General features: G+C 38.5%; 1 protein-coding gene across 16 annotated transcripts in view; it reads left to right on the top strand.

Moving 5' to 3' along the window:
* Positions 1–18,522, top strand: part of EXOC6B (exocyst complex component 6B) — a 612,462-nt gene that overhangs the window by 428,168 nt on the left and 165,772 nt on the right. For all 16 annotated transcript variants that reach the window (XR_006200773.1, XR_006200772.1, XM_042932668.1 and 13 more), the window contains one exon: positions 3,958–4,099. Coding sequence is in view for 14 of the 16 variants with exons in the window: in XM_042932668.1 (XP_042788602.1) it covers positions 3,958–4,099 (142 nt within the window). In the remaining 2 variants the exon portion in view is untranslated. The remainder of the gene's footprint in view (positions 1–3,957; positions 4,100–18,522) is intronic.

Here is an 18,522-nt window from a genome sequence, read left to right as displayed (position 1 = left end):
TGTATGTTTTATGCTTGTAGTGATGTCTCTGGTACTTTGTCTCACAGGATCCCCCTTAGGATCTCTTGTAGGGCTGGTTTAGTGGTGACAAATTCCTTCAGTTTTTGTTTGTTTGGGAAGACCTTTATCTCTCCTTCTATTCTAAATGACAGACTTGCTGGATAAAGGATTCTCGGCTGCATATTTTTCCTGTTTAGCACACTGTAGATATCGTGCCAAGCCTTTCTGGCCTGCCAAGTTTCAAAGGAGAGATCAGTCACGAGTCTTATAGGTCTCCCTTTATATGTGAGGGCACGTTTATCCCTTGCTGCTTTCAGAATTTTCTCTTTATCCTTGTATTTTGCCAGTTTCACTATGATATGTCGTGCAGAAGATCGATTCAAGTTACATCTGAAGGGAGTTCTCTGTGCCTCTTGGATTTCAATGCCTTTTTCCTTCCCCAGTTCAGGGAAGTTCTCAGCTATAATTTGTTCAAGTACCCCTTCAGCACCCTTCCCTCTCTCTTCCTCCTCTGGGATACCAATTATGCGTATATTATTTTTTTTTAGTGTATCACTTAGTTCTCTAATTTTCCCCTCATACTCCTGGATTTTTTTCTCTCTCTTTCTTTCAGCTTCCTCTTTCTCCATAACTTTATCTTCTAGTTCACCTATTCTCTCCTCTGCCTCTTCAAGCCGAGCCATCGTGGATTCCATTTTGTTTTGCAATTCGTTTAAAGCGTTTTTCAACTCCTCGTGACTGTTCCTTAGTCCCTCGATCTTTGTGGCAAGAGATTCTCTGCTGTCCTGTATACTGTTTTCAAGCCCAGCGATTAATTTTATGACTATTATTCTAAATTCACTTTCTGTTATATTATTTAAATCCTTTTTGATCAGTTCATTAGCTGTTGTTATTTCCTGGAGATTCTTCTGAGGGGAATTCTTCCGTTTGGTCATTTTGGAGAGTCCCTGGCGTGGTGAGGACCTGCAGTGCACTTCCCCTGTGCTGTGGTGTATAACTGGAGTTAGTGGGCGGGGCCGCAGTCCGACCCGATGTCTGCCCCCAGCCCACTGCTGGGGCCACAGTCAGACTGGTGTGTGCCTTCTCTTCCCCTCTCCTAGGGGCAGGATTCACTGTGGGGTGGCGTGTCCCGTCTGGGCTACTTGCACACTGCCAGGCTTGTGTTGCTGGGGATCTGGCGTATTAGCTGGGGTGGGTAGGCAAGGTGCACGGGGGCTGGAGGGGCAGGCTTAGCTCGCTTCTCCTTAGGTGATCCACTTCAGGAGGAGCCCTGTGGCAGCGGGAGGGAGTCAGATCCGCTGCCGGAGGTTTGGCTCCGCAGAAGCACAGAGTTGGGTGTTTGCACGGAGCGAGCAAGTTCTCTGGCAGGAACTGGTTCCCTTTGGGATTTTGGCTGGGGGATGGGCGGGGGAGATGGCGCTGGCGCCTTTGTTCCCCGCCAAGCTGAGCTCTGCCGTCCGGGGGCTCAGCAGCTCTCCCTCCCTTTGTCCTCCAGCCTTCCCGCTTTCCGAGCAGAGCTGTTAACTTATGACCTCCCAGACGCTAAGTCGCGCTTGCTGTCGGAACACAGTCTGTCCGGCCCCTCCGCTTTTGCCAGCCAGACTCGGGGGCTCTGCTTGGCCGGCGAGCCGCCCCTCCGCCCCGGCTCCCTCCCGCCAGTCCGTGGAGCGCGCACCGCCTCGCCGCCCTTCCTACCCTCTTCCGTGGGCCTCTCGTCTGCGCTTGACTCCGGAGACTCCCTTCTGCTAATCCTCTGGCGGTTTTCTGGGTTCTTTAGGCAGGTGTAGGTGGAATCTAAGTGATCGGCAGGACGCGCTGTGAGCCCCGCGTCCTCCTACGCCGCCATCTTCCGCCAAAATCCCTATTTTTTTCATTTAAAGCTTGCTACTTTTGAGGAAGGCCCTGGCCCAGTGAAACATATGAGAAAAACGTTAAAGACACTGTAGTCAGAATCTGGCATTTTTATGACTTCTTACTAGACTTACATTACTCCATGACCTACTGCATTTATAATAGAATATACATATATACGTATATATAGGTATACATATATATCTATATATATACACATATATATCACGTTAGCAGATAGGCATATATATATATATATATATATATATATATATGTATATGTATATGTATATGTATATGTATATGTAAACATCCTAGATCTCCAACAACAGAAGAGTAGACATAGGCAAGTAAATTGTGGTATACTCCTAAAATGAAATACCGTGGGATAATTAAAAGAATAAACTGCAGCCACATGTATTACATTTAAAAAATTTCACATTTATAATATTGAACCGAAAAAGCAAGTTGCAGAGAGACATATTGTATGATATGATAGAAAGTTTCAAAATACATAAAATTTTTTTATTATATACTTATACGTAACTTTATAATAGTATTTTAAAAAATTTAGCTGGTGTACCTAGCAACAATAATGGTTGCCTCTAGGGAGAGGAAAGAAAGTGATTAAGGAGGTCATACAAGGGCTGAAACTATATTTATAATGTTTAATAGATACATAAGTATTCATCATATAATTCTGTATACCTTTCTGTATGATTGAAATATTTCATAATTTCACAATAGAAGGATCCATTGACTAACTTGAGATCTCAGACTTTTTGAAACATTATCATCCTGTTTTTCAGAATAGCTGATAAATAACAAATAAAATGGATAAGTATCTGGAAAAAAGTGGATTTCTCTTCTCTGGTTTATAGCTTAGATCTGGGAGTATGATGCAAAGTGTTTGAATCCTTTAAAGAAGATAGTAAATATTAATTTTAATATCAATATTTTTAAAATTAGCTTAGGGACTCCTGGATGGCTCAGTGGGTTAAGCATCCGACTTCAGCTCAGGTCATGATCTCATGGCTCATGGGTTCGAGCCCCACATTGGCCTCTGTGCTGACAGTTCAGAGCCTAGAGCCTGCTTCAGATTCTGTGTCTCCCTCTCTCTCTGCCTTTTCCTTGCTTGCTCTGTTTCTGTCTCTCTCTCTCTCAAAAATAAATAAACATTAAAAAATTAAAATAAAATAAAATTAGCTTACAGTTTATGTTTATAAACCTCAGTGTTCACTTTTTTTTAAAGATTTTATTTTATTTTTTTGAGTAATCTCAAAACCCAACATGGGCCTTGAACTTACAGCCCCAAGATCAAAAGTCACATGCTCCACCCAACTGAGCCAGCCAGGCACCCTTTCGTGTTCATTTTTTAAGAAAACAAAATTCATCCTTTTCATTTTTTTTTTCAAGAAACCTTAATTGTTCTTTTCCTTTTTGTGTGTGTTAAATCATAAAACAGTAAACACTTTGGTTTCTAGATAAATTAGGGCATGTTGTTTACATTTGTCTTTTAAGAATTATAGTAATTTTGAATTTTTTTTTTTAACGTTTATTTACTTTTGAGACAGAGAGAGACAGAGCATGAACGGGGGAGGGGCAGAGAGAGAGGGAGACACAGAATCTGAAACAGGCTCCAGGCTCTGAGCCGTCAGCACAGAGCCCGACGCAGGGCTCGAACTCACGGACCGTGAGCTCGTGACCTGAGCCGAAGTCAGACGCTTAGCCGACTGAGCCACCCAGGCGCCCCAAGAATTACAGTAATTTTGGAAGGGGCTTTTTAAAATTTATTTCTGTGGAAAAAATCCTTCTCTGTTTAATTAAAATTTTGAATATTGTTTATCTGTTGTTTAGGTAAAAGTGCTTGGATGTTAAACATCTGGGCTTTGTGAATTTTAGTTTAATGTTACAGCTGTATAACTCAGGGTGACGAAGCTAATATTTAAGATGTTGCCACCAGGTGCTATTAATCCAAGATTATTGAATGCCGAGGCTATCACGATGGAGAAAACCTTAAAGAAATCTCTAACTGAAAAATAAGTTGTCATTTTTGTTGGAATTTCATTGTAATCCATTAACATGATTTACGCTCTTGTATTTCAGGGAAAAGTGGCCCAGACAGCATGTATGTCAGCTTGCAAGCATTTGGCCACATCCTTGATGCAGCTGTTGCTGGAAGCCGAAGTAAGACAGCTCACCTTGGGAGCATTGCAGCAGTTCAACTTGGATGTCAGAGAATGTGAACGTAAGATAGTGAACCACCCTTCACTTGTTTGTTTCACCTGTGTACTCACGTCTGTGAAAACCAAGAAGTTTAAGTCTGTGGGGTCTTTGTTCCCGATGGAGTCGACAAATACGGGAGACAACTTGAAGGATGTGTAGAAATGGCCTATCATCAAGCTGATTTGAGCACCCAGAGTGCCTAGGCCCACATGTAGGACAGAGATCTCTGGCCACAAACGAATTTGCAATCTAGAGTGGGGGATAAGGCAGACGTGCGTTTTATAGGCACCAAAGAAAACCTGATTAGTCTGAAGACTTCGGAAGAATGCAGTTCCCAGTCACTTTTTTTTATGTTATATTTTAAGGCTATTTTTACATCTTACCTGCAAACTCTTCTTACTCTAAAGAACAAATGCGTGTGCATTTGGGAATCAGAAATGCTTTCTATTGCAGGTAAAAATAGAAAATGTTAGAGTGGTTTAAAAACATAGGTTTTATTTTTCTCGAGGCAGTGAGTTGCTGTGTTGATTTAGTTGCTCAGTGATGTCATCAAGGACTCAAGTTTTATTTATTTATTTATCTATTTATCTATTTATTTATTTATTTATTTTTGAGTATAGTTGACACACAATGTTATATTCGCTTTAGGTGTATCACATAGTGATTCAGCTTCTATATACCTTATGCTGTTTTCACCACAAGTGCAGCTGCCATCTGTCTCCATACAAGGCTATTACAATATTATTGACTGTGTTCCCTATGCTGTGCCTTTTATTCCCATGACTTATTCATTCCTTAACTGGAAGCCTGCATTTCTCACTCTCCTTTACCCATTTTGCCCATCCCTCCATCCCTCCTCCCTCTGGCAACCAGCCGTTTGTTCTCTGTGTTTATAGGTCTGATTCTACTGTTTGTGTGTTTATTCATTTGTTTTGGTTTTTAGATTCCACATGTGAGTGAAATCATGTGGTATTTAGGGGACCCAGGCTCTTTTGTTCCCTCTCCTCTGCCACACTTAGAGTGTGGAATTTTCCTCCTCATGCATATTATTCCTTCTCATATATGTATTGTATTATAGTCAGGAGAGATTCACATCCCCTCAAAAAACCCCCAAAATGCCATATGACCCAGTGAGTCCACTTCTGAGTATTTACCCAAAGAAAACAAAAACACTAATTTGAAAAGATACACACAGCCCTATGTTTATTGCAGCATTATTTACAATAGTCAAAATATGGAAGCACCCTAAGTATCCATAGATAGATGTATGGATAAAGAAGATGTGGTATATATCTACAATGGAATTGTACTGAATTCAGCCATAAAAAAGAATGAAATCTTTCCATGTATGACAACACAGATAGACATAGAGAGTATTATGCTAAGAGAAAAAGACAGATACCGTATGTTCACTTAAATGTGGAATCTGAACAATAAAACAAATTAAAAAAAAAAGAAATAGACTCATAAATACAGAAAACAAACTGGTGGTTGCCAGAGGGAGGGTGGGGGATGGATAAATAGGTGATAGGGATTAAGAGGTACAAAATTCTAGTTATGAAATAGGGAAAGTCACAGAGGTGAAAATTAGAGCTTAGGGAGGATAGTCAATAATATTGTAATACCTTTGTATGGTGGCATGGTAACTACACTTGTGGTGAGCATTTTGCATTGCATGTAACTGTCAAACCACTATGTCGTGCCATCGAGACTAATATAATATTGTATGTCAGCTATAGTTCAATAAAAAAAAGAAGAGGAGATTCACGTTCAAAGACAGGAAAAAGAGCCCAGTGTCACTTATTCCTTTTATTAAGATAATTGAAACCTTTTCAGGAGACTCCTAACAGACTACTTTGTTGTATCTCATTGGTCATCATACAGTTGTACGGTCACCTCCGGCTCTAAGGGAGGCCAGAGACTGAGTATCTGGAAAAGTGATAGAGGACCATTGTAATTGGGACAGTTGGTTCATCATGAATCATCCCCTTGGAGTTGAACACGAAATTAGTTCTGGTTAGGAAGAAGAAGGAAGAAATAAAGAGCGTTCTGGTGTTCATTGTGCTGTCAGCAAGAAATGAAAATGAACAAAAATGATATGATGACTTGAAATTTTTTTTGATTCTAAGAAAATTAAAATAATGGAAAATACTAAAAATCTGCTAATACTTCTTCCCCATCTTTTTATTTTTACTGCCTGTTGGTTTCCCTCACTTGACTCTTTGTGGCTAAAAATTAAGGTTTTATTGGCTATGCTGTTTTTAATTAATTACTTATTAGAGGCTTCCAGTTTCAGTCACCACAGAGTAACAGGTTTCAAAGCTACCTTTCTGCTATCAATAACTGTAAAACTGGATAAACTGTATAAAGCAGTTTATTTCACGCATTGGATAGCAGACAGCACAAAGCTGTGATCTTTCAGAAAGGGGAAATGCACAAGGTAAACTTGACATTCACTCTTGTTTTCTATCAGAGGGTACTATCCAAACAGCAGCACAGGAAAGTAGAGCCAAAATAAAAAGCAGTGTTTTACATCGAAAAAAACAAAACAAAACAAAATAAAAAACAGAGATCGGCATATAGGGCTGGCGAGGCAGCTGGGATTTGTGGGGGCAAGATACAAGAGAGCAAGGAGTTGTTTAGAGAAGTAACTCTAGAAGTCTGCATCGGAGAGCCCTTGAGCCCTTGGTCAAAACTAAATTGCCATGTGCAGGTTAAAATTCTGTGATTGGCAGAGAACAGCCTCTGAGGATCTGTGGGCTTAATAGGAATGCTAGAGGTCCCACAGTGCTATGAGACATTGGAATTCTGATCAGTCAGAGTTGAGAGACCAGCTAATTATCTTGTACATTCAGTAAGACCCCCAAAAGTTAGACCTTAAGAGTGCTCAAGTTCTAGAGTAAGAGCCAATCTTGATCCACCCTAACAAAGCCTAATTAAAAGAGGCCTGACAAGATAAAGGTAATCTACCAATAAAATAATTGCCTGCCAAAACACAACTCATCTGTCTTTGAAGGAGGAGGAACACACAAAAAAATTCAGACTCTTAACCATATAGCATTGACAATTGCACAGCAAAAAGCTAAGATTGGACATGTAAAGAAACAGGAAAAAATGTGACCCATAAGAAGAAAAGACAGGCAATAGAAATAGACCCACTGATAACAGAAATGTTGAAAATAGCAGACAGAGCCTTTAAAAAACTGAATATAAACATATTCAATATTTTAATTTACAAAATTTTATATTTTGCAGAAAGAAAAACTTCTTTTTGCGGAATTTTTTTGGGGAAAAAGAAAAGTAGAGAAAGAAAATAAAAGTCACCATGATCTCATCATTCAGATATAAGTACAATTCCAGGGATTATATTCAGAAATGATAATATCCAGCAGCCACAGAACTTTTTCTAGAAATAGTCCACCAGATTCCATGCATCTACTTAGCCAAAATTGTTTTACATGCCTCTGTTTTAACTAATTAGTTACTTGGAGGATGAAAACATAATGATTGGCTAGACGAATCAAGATTGGTTTTTGCTATTTAGTATGAAGTCATCCATTTCTGAGTTTTGGGAAAAGAGTAGAACTTCACTCTCTATACATAGAGTAGGAGTAGACAACCAGCCAATGTCATTGGTTCAGCAACTAAGTCTGATGAATGACTGGGAAGGACTACATGACTGCATTTTGTCAGAACTAAAAGATAAAGAGGAATGGAGGTGATAAAACTAAAATATAGGAGCCTTGAGGAAGAGGAGTGATGGTCTAGGAGAAGCACAGGGGAGGAAGGAAGATGCCTATGTTATGGCCTGATTCTGAAGTACATTGTATGTCAAAGAAGGAGCACCTTCTACCTGAGGGAAGTAGAGGCAAATTGGTTTCCTTAGCAGAGAGCTAGTTTTCCATTAAGACTAAGAGGTGGAGAGATCACTTTATATACAGTATAATATTGTATTTATGAATGAAAGGGTGGAAACAGAGTTTGTTATCCATGCAAAAGCGGTTCCAGAGAGCCAGTACGGTATCTGAATAGCCATTTGATATATTGGTAATAGCCTTTCACACTTAGGAATCAGCTTGAAGCCAGCATTTCTAGGGCATGACAGTACCTCCAATAACCATATTACCACTGAAATTTTTTTTGTCCATATATTGTGGAACCACTAAGTTTCATTGATTTAAGAAGTTTTAATGTTTCATTTCTGATTGTCAGTAATTTGTCTGTCAAGAAACTTTCCACGGACATTTATTTTACTTTAAAAGAAAGAATTCTATTCTATGTCTTTTGCTATACCATCCCCCTAATTCTTTTTTTCTTTAGATGCTCAGTGGTCTATAAAAAATCTTAAAGAAATGATACATAAAATTCAAGTAACTATACAGAGGCGTATAAAAGCAGCCCCAAATGACAAGATAATTAACACTTACATCTTTCTACCCAGTGGCGTGTGCATGCGGTATTTTCTCTATTGTCTGTGAGTCCTTGGAAGAACTGTATAGGTCCTGAAAGAAATCAAACTCTGGACAAGGCAGAAAGTGAATGTACCTTGAGTGTTTGACTCTGAGGCCTGGGCTGCCATTTTCTTAGGTCCCAAGTAAAAAGAGGAATTGTATGCATTGCATGAGCCTGAGATATTCAGCTAGTGTCGTGTAGTCATTAAGAACATAGATTTCAGAGTCAGCTCAACCAAATGCATTCAAGACACCACTTATATTTAGTGTGACCGTGTGTAAACTATTTAACCTCTCACAGCCCCATTTATGAAATAGGAGTAATAATAGTAACTAATATTACAGGAATGGGGTCAGATTTAAATAAGAGAATGCATGAAAGGGTTTATTTATTTCATGGCTGGCAAAACACTGTGCATTAAGTAGTGGCTTCTCCTGTTATCATTAGCAGTAGCAGCAGCCGCAGCCGCAGCAGTTAATAAATATCCAAACTCTCAGAAGGACTTTTGCAGGTCACTCAAATCTTTGTCTATAGTGTATGAATTAGGTAGGTTTGAAGATGCCATTTTATTTGGGTTAAGAAATTCATTTTTGTTTTTGGTAGTTGTCTGTGAAACTTCTGTGGTTGTCCTGAAATGTCTGATCCAGAACCGATCATTTTCTGATTCTCAGGATGATGCTCCTGTGAGATATCAGTCAGTCAGCTCGGCTGTTTACTAGAAATAGTAACTATGCTTAGGGCACCATTATCTAATAGGAATGTTGTTACATAATTCTTCCTGACAGGCACTAAACCAAATACGTTTATTTTAATTTATTTTTTAATGTTTTATTTATTCTTGAGAGGGAGAGGGAGACAGAGCATGAGCAAGGGAGGGGCAGAGAGAGAGTGGGACAGAGAATCTGAAGCAGGCTCCAGGCTGTGAGCTGTCAGCACAGAGCCTGACGCGGGGCTCGAACTCCCAAGCGGTGAGATCATGACCTGAGCTGAAGTCGGATGCCCAACCGACTGAGCCACCCAGGCGCCCCTAAACCAAATACGTTTAAAGTGGAGGCTATTAGGAATTCAGGAGGTATGAAAAAAATATTCCTTTCCCTTTCAAAACTGGCAGTGGATATTTCTACTTTGTCTGGATTTCATCTTATACCTCCATATGTTTGTATGTCTTCTATTTGGTTTTAGATGTTGGAGCACTGGATCCTGGCAGAGAAACTGGATTTGAAATACTAGCAAGTCTTAAGAGCCTACTACTTTACCTCCTTAACCAAACTTGGGCTCTATATCATACATGCACTTCTTAGTCAGTCTGGGTCTGGATTTGGAATTTCCTAAGCTTTCTCTTTGTGCCTTCTAAATAAAGAGGTCTAGGTTCATGGCCAAGCTCAACTACTTATTTACAGCATTAATTTAGTAATGTGTTCACTTATTCAACAAATACATATGGAGCCCCTTCTTTGTGCAGAGTACCATGCTGGAGGCTGGAGATAAAATGGGAAACAGTGGATTTTAAATAGGAGAGTGACTGATTAGATTTGTATTTGTATTATTTTTTACTTTACTTTACTTTACTTTACTTTATTTCATTTTATTTTATTCTATTTTATTTTACTTTACTTCTATTCTTTTCTTTTCTTTTCTTTTCTTTTCTTTTCTTTTCTTTTCTTTTCTTTTCTTTTCTTTTCTATTCTTTTGGTTAGATTTATGTTTTTAAAAGGGACCCTGCAGTTTATCAGGAGCCTTCAAGACCAGTAATAGGTCTACGTCAGGATAAAGATGAGTCGAGAGCCTCAGCCTATTTCTGCACAATAATTCAAGCTATGGAAATGAATGGATCAACTCATTTAACCTCCCTGAGTCCATCAATAAACTAGAAATACTAATCCCTGCCCTATTTGTCTCACAGTATTGTTAGGAAGTGAAATGAGATAATATATATAAAATCATTTACAAACATCCATGGAAATTTTACATATTACGTAATCATTTCTTTACCCCTATACTTTTATGTGTGTTTTTTCCTTTTCTTTCTCACTTCCACTGTTATATGGTTTATGGTGTTAAATATTTTCAGTTTTTAGTTATCTACTCAGGTCCCTAAATTATTCAAAAGACTGGTATATTAAAAGTATGATATAATTAACCTAAATCTGGGGCACATTTGTTTGCAAAGAGATACAGCAGGAATTGAATCTTTTAAAATTTAGAAGAGTCCATTTCCCAGGATCCATCAGTCTTTTGCACAGAATAAACTGGGCCTTAGAACAAGAAGGTAAGAGAGGATGCACCTTGTCGTACTCTCAGTTCTTTGGTGGTTGAGTAAATCTGGCCTTGGTTTACTGTTTGGGGAAGGGCTCCAAAGTCTTCCACTTTGCCATTCTTACCATAATAACCCTCACCACTTTACAAGTCAGGAATCCAATGTGGATCTGCCTAAACTTGTGATTTTGGAAAACAACTTCAGAATAAATTCATGACCTCACTGAGCCTACTGTGATAGAACATAATGGCAGAACACCATTTGTCACTTACCCTCCATAAGTCCCTGCTCTAACTGAAAGATCAGATAGCTTTCTGCATCTCTCTTTGCCCGTCCTGCCACCCCCTCTCTCAGAAATAAATAAACATTAAAAAGAATTAATTTTAGTAGTTCCTAAAAAGTTTTAACATTTTAGTATCTTTGCATATATTCACTAAAATAAATGGCTTCGAGTCCCCTTGTGGTATATAGACTCAGGTGTGTTTTAGCTAAAGGTAATCAGGCAAACCTTTATAGACTTGCTTAGGATTTTGCCACTGGGGCTTCAGAACTAAAGAATCTTCATAAAGTGGTCTCTGTGAACCTTAAATGCAAGGCCCAAACAACTGCCAGTTGGGATAAATGTACTCACTTGTTTTGATTCTCTGTACTATGTGAGTCCACCTATCCTTGACTTCCAATTCCATATAGTTCATTATCTACCTTCGGTCACTCACATATGAGTCTCTCTTAGGGCATTAGGCATTCCTTTACCTATCCCTTCTCGATGTGAGGGAGAGAGAACAGAGTCCTCAGGACCCTGGTGAGAAACATAAGGAAAGCATATGTGACAGATCCACACTGTATCATTCTTCCTTTGCGGCCTTTGAAGTTTATATTATGCGAACGCAGTCCTGGCCCTTAAATAACATCTAAGCCAGTGTTAAACCCAAATCTGCATCAGCCGACCAACCAAACTGTTAAAATAACTGCTAGCTAGTACATTCAAGCAAGCCTCTCCAGCGAGATGCCCTATAGTAATTAATTTGTCAGTCAAGATTATGTTTAGTTGTCCTTGAGTAAGTAATGCAAAATGCATATCCATACAGTTTTCCCTGTTTTTGCAGAGATTCCCTAGAACACTCTTACATTTCCGTCTGGATATAATTTTTTTCTTCTTTACCTTTATTTTGCATATCACCCTTTGAGCCCGTGTTTATTTAGATCTGAGTCACAGGACAAGATTCAATAAGGAGTGGGACATAGAGCAGGCTGCTATCTTCTCTGGCAAAGAGGATGCAATGGAAAGCCTTCTGGAGAAGGGGAGGGATCAAGGTTCCCCAATTTCTTGCAGTACTCTTGCATTTACCAAAGAAATATGGTGAGATTATGAAGACAGCTGGAATATCAGTACATAACTTGAAAGATCAATTTATGCACTTCATTTTCAACTCACTCAGCTATTCAGCTGCAGATAGAGGGGTACTGCAATAGAGCCTCACGATGGCTGTTTTCTTGGATGTTTGAGCTCCACGTTCTATCAGGGATCAGAGTTTGCCCCATTTTCTTGTTTGCCCAGTGTCGTTAAAAGATTTCACATGACTCATATTATTCAATTTCTTTAACTTGATCGGTTACAGCACAGCTTTGTCCTCCAAAGCTTCACCCGCAGTGAGAACTTGTTCCCTGATGACTTAAGATAATACCTTAATTATGAACTTGGCTGCCACATTCCTCAGACTGTTGACTTCCTGGGAAACCATGGGAGGTCTCAGTGCCCTTTTCCCTGCCATAACCTGCTAACCAATTTCAAACAGTCTACTTTTTCTCCAAAGTCTTTGTTTGCCAGCTCGATCCCTAATAATCTGTCTTAATTAAGAATATGTTTATTTGCAAGAAACAGAAATCTCTTCAAACCAGTTCAAGAATAAAGGAAAGCTTATTTTAAATATATGCATTTCATAGAATCCAAGAAAAAGGTAAACAGTAAATCAGTTAAGTTAGGGATCCTATTTGCCCTGATTGTTCCTGTCTCCTTAGCACCTAGCACAGTGCCTGACATATGGTACTTGCTTAATATTTATTGAATGAATAAAAATGATTCAGTTATCAACTGCTTCCATTTCTGGAGCTCTTCGTCAGCTCTGAGGATGGGAGGGAGTATAAGTAGGAAGTCGCTCGGATGGATGGCATAGCAAGACAGCCTGGGATATAGTTGGAATCCTAAGGAATATTCTTTTAGGAGGATGTACAACTGGCAAGGCAATGATTAGCAACTTTAGTGCACATATCCTACCACCAATTTCTATGGATTATAAAGCCATCCATCCATTGTTGTTGCCATCAACAATCAATTATCAATATATAAGCTGCGTAATACATAGTGATTAAAATTGTAGGTGATAGATTGGTCTTTGAAACCTGGATCTTCATTTTAGTGGTCTGGGTATGCTTAACTCCCTTAGTTTCTTTATTTGTAAAATGAAATTACAGTTGGTGTAAATCATAGACTTGTTTTGATGATTAAGTTATTACTCATAGTAAATACTCAATAACTGTCCTCATTGTCACTGTTATCATTATCATTAGAAAGACTAGTAGGCTGGAAGTCAGGAAACTTGTATTATAACCTCACTGCTGCCACCAACTAGTTGTACGGTCTTGAAAATTCTTTAAACCTGTTTGGGCTTGAGGCTTCTCATTTATAAAATGAGAACGTTGGGCTACATGATTTCTAAATTTCTGTTTAGTTTAAAGATAACATTATTTATTGTGGGAGGAAAGATCGTGTGGATATTTTTATGTCCGTAGAGAGTTGTTGTAAGGATTAAATGAGATAATGCACATGAAATGATTTACAGATCCTATATACATGACTGTTTGTAAGCATTAGTAAGTATTACATGTTTATTAGAGCTTTCATTATTAGTTATGTACAATGCCATGGTCCCCAGGGGACTTATACTCAGAGTATATGGAAGCAGAAAGCAGGCTTTGAGTGATTTCTGTCAGGGGCTCTTATAAATTCATTGACCCTTGGAATAGATCAATAATTGTTTCCTCAAAGACACTTTCTATATAATTCTTTAAGGCAGGATTGCTTCAGAGTCTGTTTTTTACTATTTACCTTTGGATAACATTGGCTTAGGAAGAAGTCAAGCTGTATAGTCCAGACCTGAAGCACTACAGTAACCTGTGAAGATGTTAGTGTGGTGGGTCAAATCGGAATTGCAACAATGAAACATATTAGTTAAGCAGTCCTGAATTTCAGAAGACACTAAAGAGTATGAACACATCTCTTGGAGACTCGGTTATCGGGACATGAATACTGGTAGAAATAGATTTAAAGAAGCGAAGTTGGCTCTCTACAACATTAAATGAATCTTGGAAATGTTAAATCATTGTAACAAATGGCACCATTTCATAAAGGATTCTTGTGAAAAGTTTAGAATTTTCTTCCTTTCCAATTCAAATATATTTTTTATACTTTATCGAAAGGACACTTTTCAGATTGTATCTTAAGCATTTGGTACCTCTTCAAATCTTAAAAAGAGAGCCATCCTAAGAATATAAGGTTTGAGGAGTGACAAAAGGAGGAAATTTGAGCTTAGTTAAGTTTTAAATCTGATCTCTCTGGGTTATATTAAAATAACAGATGCTTCTTTTCATATGGCCTGTATAGTGCTTGAAGATGCAAATGTCCTATGGGTAGGCTATTGAAGGACATTTTGTGTGTTTCAGTATCATTAATTTCAGATCCCTTAGCTTCTATCTTGAGCCTCATCTTTATGAATTATAATTTTAAAACAAGCTTTTGCTTTCTGCTCTCTTTCATCTGAGAAACATTAAGGTAAGAAGATTAATGATAGACTTTGGGTTCATATGCAGAAAAATAAACTTGTTTTTTTATAATTTGCAGTGCTGTGCACATGTGAAAATCTAAGGGTAATTAGTCATTAATGCTTTTAATATGATGGAGACAATAACTCATTCCATGAAGCAAACTCCGTGGCTAATGAATTTTGTCTTTTGGTTGATTGACTGGTTAATGGAATCAGAAAAATATTTTCTATCGCTTCTTTACAGTAATGCTTTCATTCTCTACTGGAAGTATATAGGAATTTGAGTAGCCAGTCTTAACAGAGTGTATTTTTGTTTATTCATTTTATCATTTGTTTTCCCCTTTTCTCAGTTTCATTTTCTATTCCTATTTCTAATTCTCATTTTGATTCAGTATCTTTAGTGAAACTTACAGATTTGCAGGGGAAGATTCATTAAGTTGGCAATCGTGTATATATACATATACACACACACGCGTGCGCACACACACACACACACACACACACACAGTAATCAAGAGTTCATTCTCTACATTCTTTGTTTTCTCTGCAAGACCTAGAACACTGTAGATATTTTATACAAGGAGTCAGATTTAAAACTCAAGTATTTGGGTTGAAAATAGAGGCCATAGTCTGGAATCATTTTCTCAGGTACACAGCTCCCAATCAACGTATTGTGCAAAAGTTTCTTTGGGAACTTACGGATTATATGGCTTTGTCCCTCCCCCACTCCCAGATCCCTACCAGTTCTTCTTAATGCAGGATTGAGCTTGGGTTTTCAGATCTAAAATAATGTGGGAAGAGCACACACTGCAAATATCTTCCTTCTATCCAAAATAGGCAGTACAAAAGCCATGCTTTGTTTGCTGTTGTTTTCCCATGACTATAATGCTTGTCATGCTAGGTGCTATGCTATTATGATGTGCCTTTCTGCTATGGAGTACCCAAACAGAAGTCTTCCCTGCCATTAAAATGGCAATATCACTTCTCTTTGACTGTGGATGATGGGCCCTGTACCTTCTGAGAGGACTCTTGTCAGACATGGGTCAGTGAGTAGTGCCCACTCAGCAGTTATTCTGGCTTATGGGCTGAAGTTCCTTGAATTCCAGAAGAGAAGGAAGTCATTGTCTCTCTGAGCCCATTGCCAGACACCTGGTCATTTGATAGTAGGTGCTGCCAACCTGAGCAGCAAGGGCAGGCGACCTGCTCTTCCTCACCATGGCCTCAGATACCATACTTGTCAAGCAAATGGAGATGGATCCTTCTGCTCTAACCTTGTTATACATCACTGTCAAGCTCTGCTGTTGGCTTCCAGAGATTGGCCAACACAGACAAAGTACTTTTTCTGGTAGCAAATGTTACCTTGGGTTGTTTGTGGGGCATAACAGTGATGAGGGAATACAAAAGACCTGCCGCATGAGGGATCATAATTTTGAATTAAGGTTCTCTTTCTGTGGCAAACTCTCCCATACCCTAGGTTCTGTCTGACTGTTTGGAAAATGTGGTACTTATCCCATCTCTAAATAAGGACGGTGACTGATTCCTCTTTGAAATTGGTTTGAGTTTTCTTCCTGATTTTATTTCAAGGGATATTTTGGGGGGTGTGGGGATGGTGGCCAAGAGATTTACCTTGAACAGCTGGTAGTTTCCAAAAGGCTCTTTTCCTGCTGCATGGCTTTGGAAAGGAGAATACCAGATTTTTTTGTTGAAGTGATATTCCAAACTTAGTGCTCCGTCCCTCTTTCTCTACATTTTCCATTTTAGCTGTTTCAGATTTTAGTCCTTATTTTTTTCTCAACTTTAAGACCTTAAACTTTGGAAGTTTCAGGGACCAGAAAGATTAAGAAATGCCATTTCAAAGAAGGAAAATAATAAAATTATATTGTGGTTATTACTCTTTTCCTGTCACTTGACCCTGGTTCTGGACTTGGTAAAACAGGTTTTCTTACAGTAAAACGAGTATATCATAGCAATTTCTTACTCTCCAAAGCCTTTTTACTGTTTCTTCATTAGAAAGTTAGACAATTATTTAAAATGTTCATGAATCCCCGTGATTTGCTTCAAAACACCCAGAAGCATTTCTAGGCAGAAATGAGCCAGTAGAAATAGTAGCTCATCTTAATTATTGCAAACCCAAGACCTCACCATTAGCCCCAGACCAGCGTATGGCCATCTCTTTCTGTTCTATCAGCTAGCTCCAAAGAGCACCTCAGCTAAAAGCTATTTTATTTCTTTAGCATTGCTGCCTCCTTCCCTTAAGCCGTTTGTGCATCCCTTTTACTCACATGGGCCCAAATCTTAATGCTTGCGGTAAGCCAGAATCTGTCGAGAATATCTGATGCATTCACTGCTCCTGCTTGTCACCAAGTGTTTACACTGGGGCATTTTATACATTACATATTTTCTTTGGCCCTCACTTCATGTCTTTGGGGCTGAGGCCAGTAAACTGTTGGTTTTAATTGGGCCGTTTTATAGGGTGTAAACCAGGAAGGCATATTAAATGCCATGTTTATTTAAAAATTATTTTAATTGTTGAAAGTTGACAGACTTCTACTCAGGTGTACAAGGAGTTCCCATAACATTCTAACCCATCTACTGTCTTTAGGTGGAACACACCTTATACATCTCAAAAAATTGATGGAAGTTCTAGATTTTATAAGACATTTTAAAAGAAAAAATCCCATGTCTTTTCAATCATTACATACTCTATCTAGCATTTCAGCATTTAACAAATTCTGGTTTGAGTTAATCTATCTAGTCTACTTTTAGCATTACAAATTGTAAAAATTTACCTTCTTTCTCTCTTCCTTTAGTTTATCTATTTGTTGGGGGGATGTTTGTGTGTGTGTGTGTGTGTGTGTGTGTGTGTGTGTGAATGAGAGAGAAAGGGGGAAAGAGAGAAGTTGAGGAGACCTACTACAATTTCTCCAAAAGATCACCTTAGCATTTCCAATTTTTATATTTCTAAGATTGGAATTTAGAAAATAGGAGGAAAATATCACTGCCAACACTTTCATTTAGAAAAGCGAAAAGTTTCCGGTGAGTCAATGTACAGAATTCGTAAGTTTTGCCTATAAATTTCTGTTGATCTATATTTTACTTCTATTTTCCACCCCTTTCCTGGGAAGAGAAGCTTGTATGGTAGGGTCACTGGTGGGATAACACACACCTGAATGGGTGAATCGAGACCTGTGTCTTTGTGTTTGATCACTAAGTATCTGTGAATAATACACTAACGTCTTTTAAAATCTTTTTACCCATTTGTTATATGGGAATTGTTTGGACTAGGATATCCAATTGAACTACATGGGTAGGAGTTAGCCACTCAAGTGGGATGAGGTAGGTTTGGAAGGATATTCTAACTAGTAAGGCAGGTGTTCGTATAAATTCCGGGAGGAAATTTAAAAAGTGTGGCATATTAGAGAACTAAAACTAGTTCATTATGACTGGAGGATAAGGTGAAATGAAGTGGGGTAACCAAGAGGCAATGGTGAAAATATAATCCTTGTTAGGTGCTGGAAGACTTATTGAGAAGTATATACTTGATTATAGGTACGTAGGGAGCTCGTCATATGTTTTATGTATGAGAATGACATGGTCATTTTCTGCTTTAGGAAAATCACTGTGGCAAAACTGTGGAAAATGCAAGCCTAAATACAGAAACTTCAGTTAGGAGTAGGGTTGCCAGATAAAAAACAGGATGCTCAGTTAAATGTGAATTTCAGATAAACAATGAATAATTTTATATATATAATACTGCATGGTACATGCAAATGTCAGGTAAGAGAAGGCCTGAATAAGTGTTGCTTTAATAAGAAGGAATCCAAAGTAAATTTTAGAGAAAGTACTTTTAGGGGAAGTAGGGGTGGTAGAAACCAGATTGCAGAGAATTCAGGAATGAGTGGAAGATAAAGAAGT

The sequence above is a fragment of the Panthera leo genome, chromosome A3 (genome assembly GCF_018350215.1).
Source record: "Panthera leo isolate Ple1 chromosome A3, P.leo_Ple1_pat1.1, whole genome shotgun sequence".
Taxonomy (NCBI): domain Eukaryota; kingdom Metazoa; phylum Chordata; class Mammalia; order Carnivora; family Felidae; genus Panthera; species Panthera leo.
The sequence above is the reverse complement of the archived record's forward strand: the minus strand, read 5'-3'. Positions and strand labels throughout refer to the sequence as shown.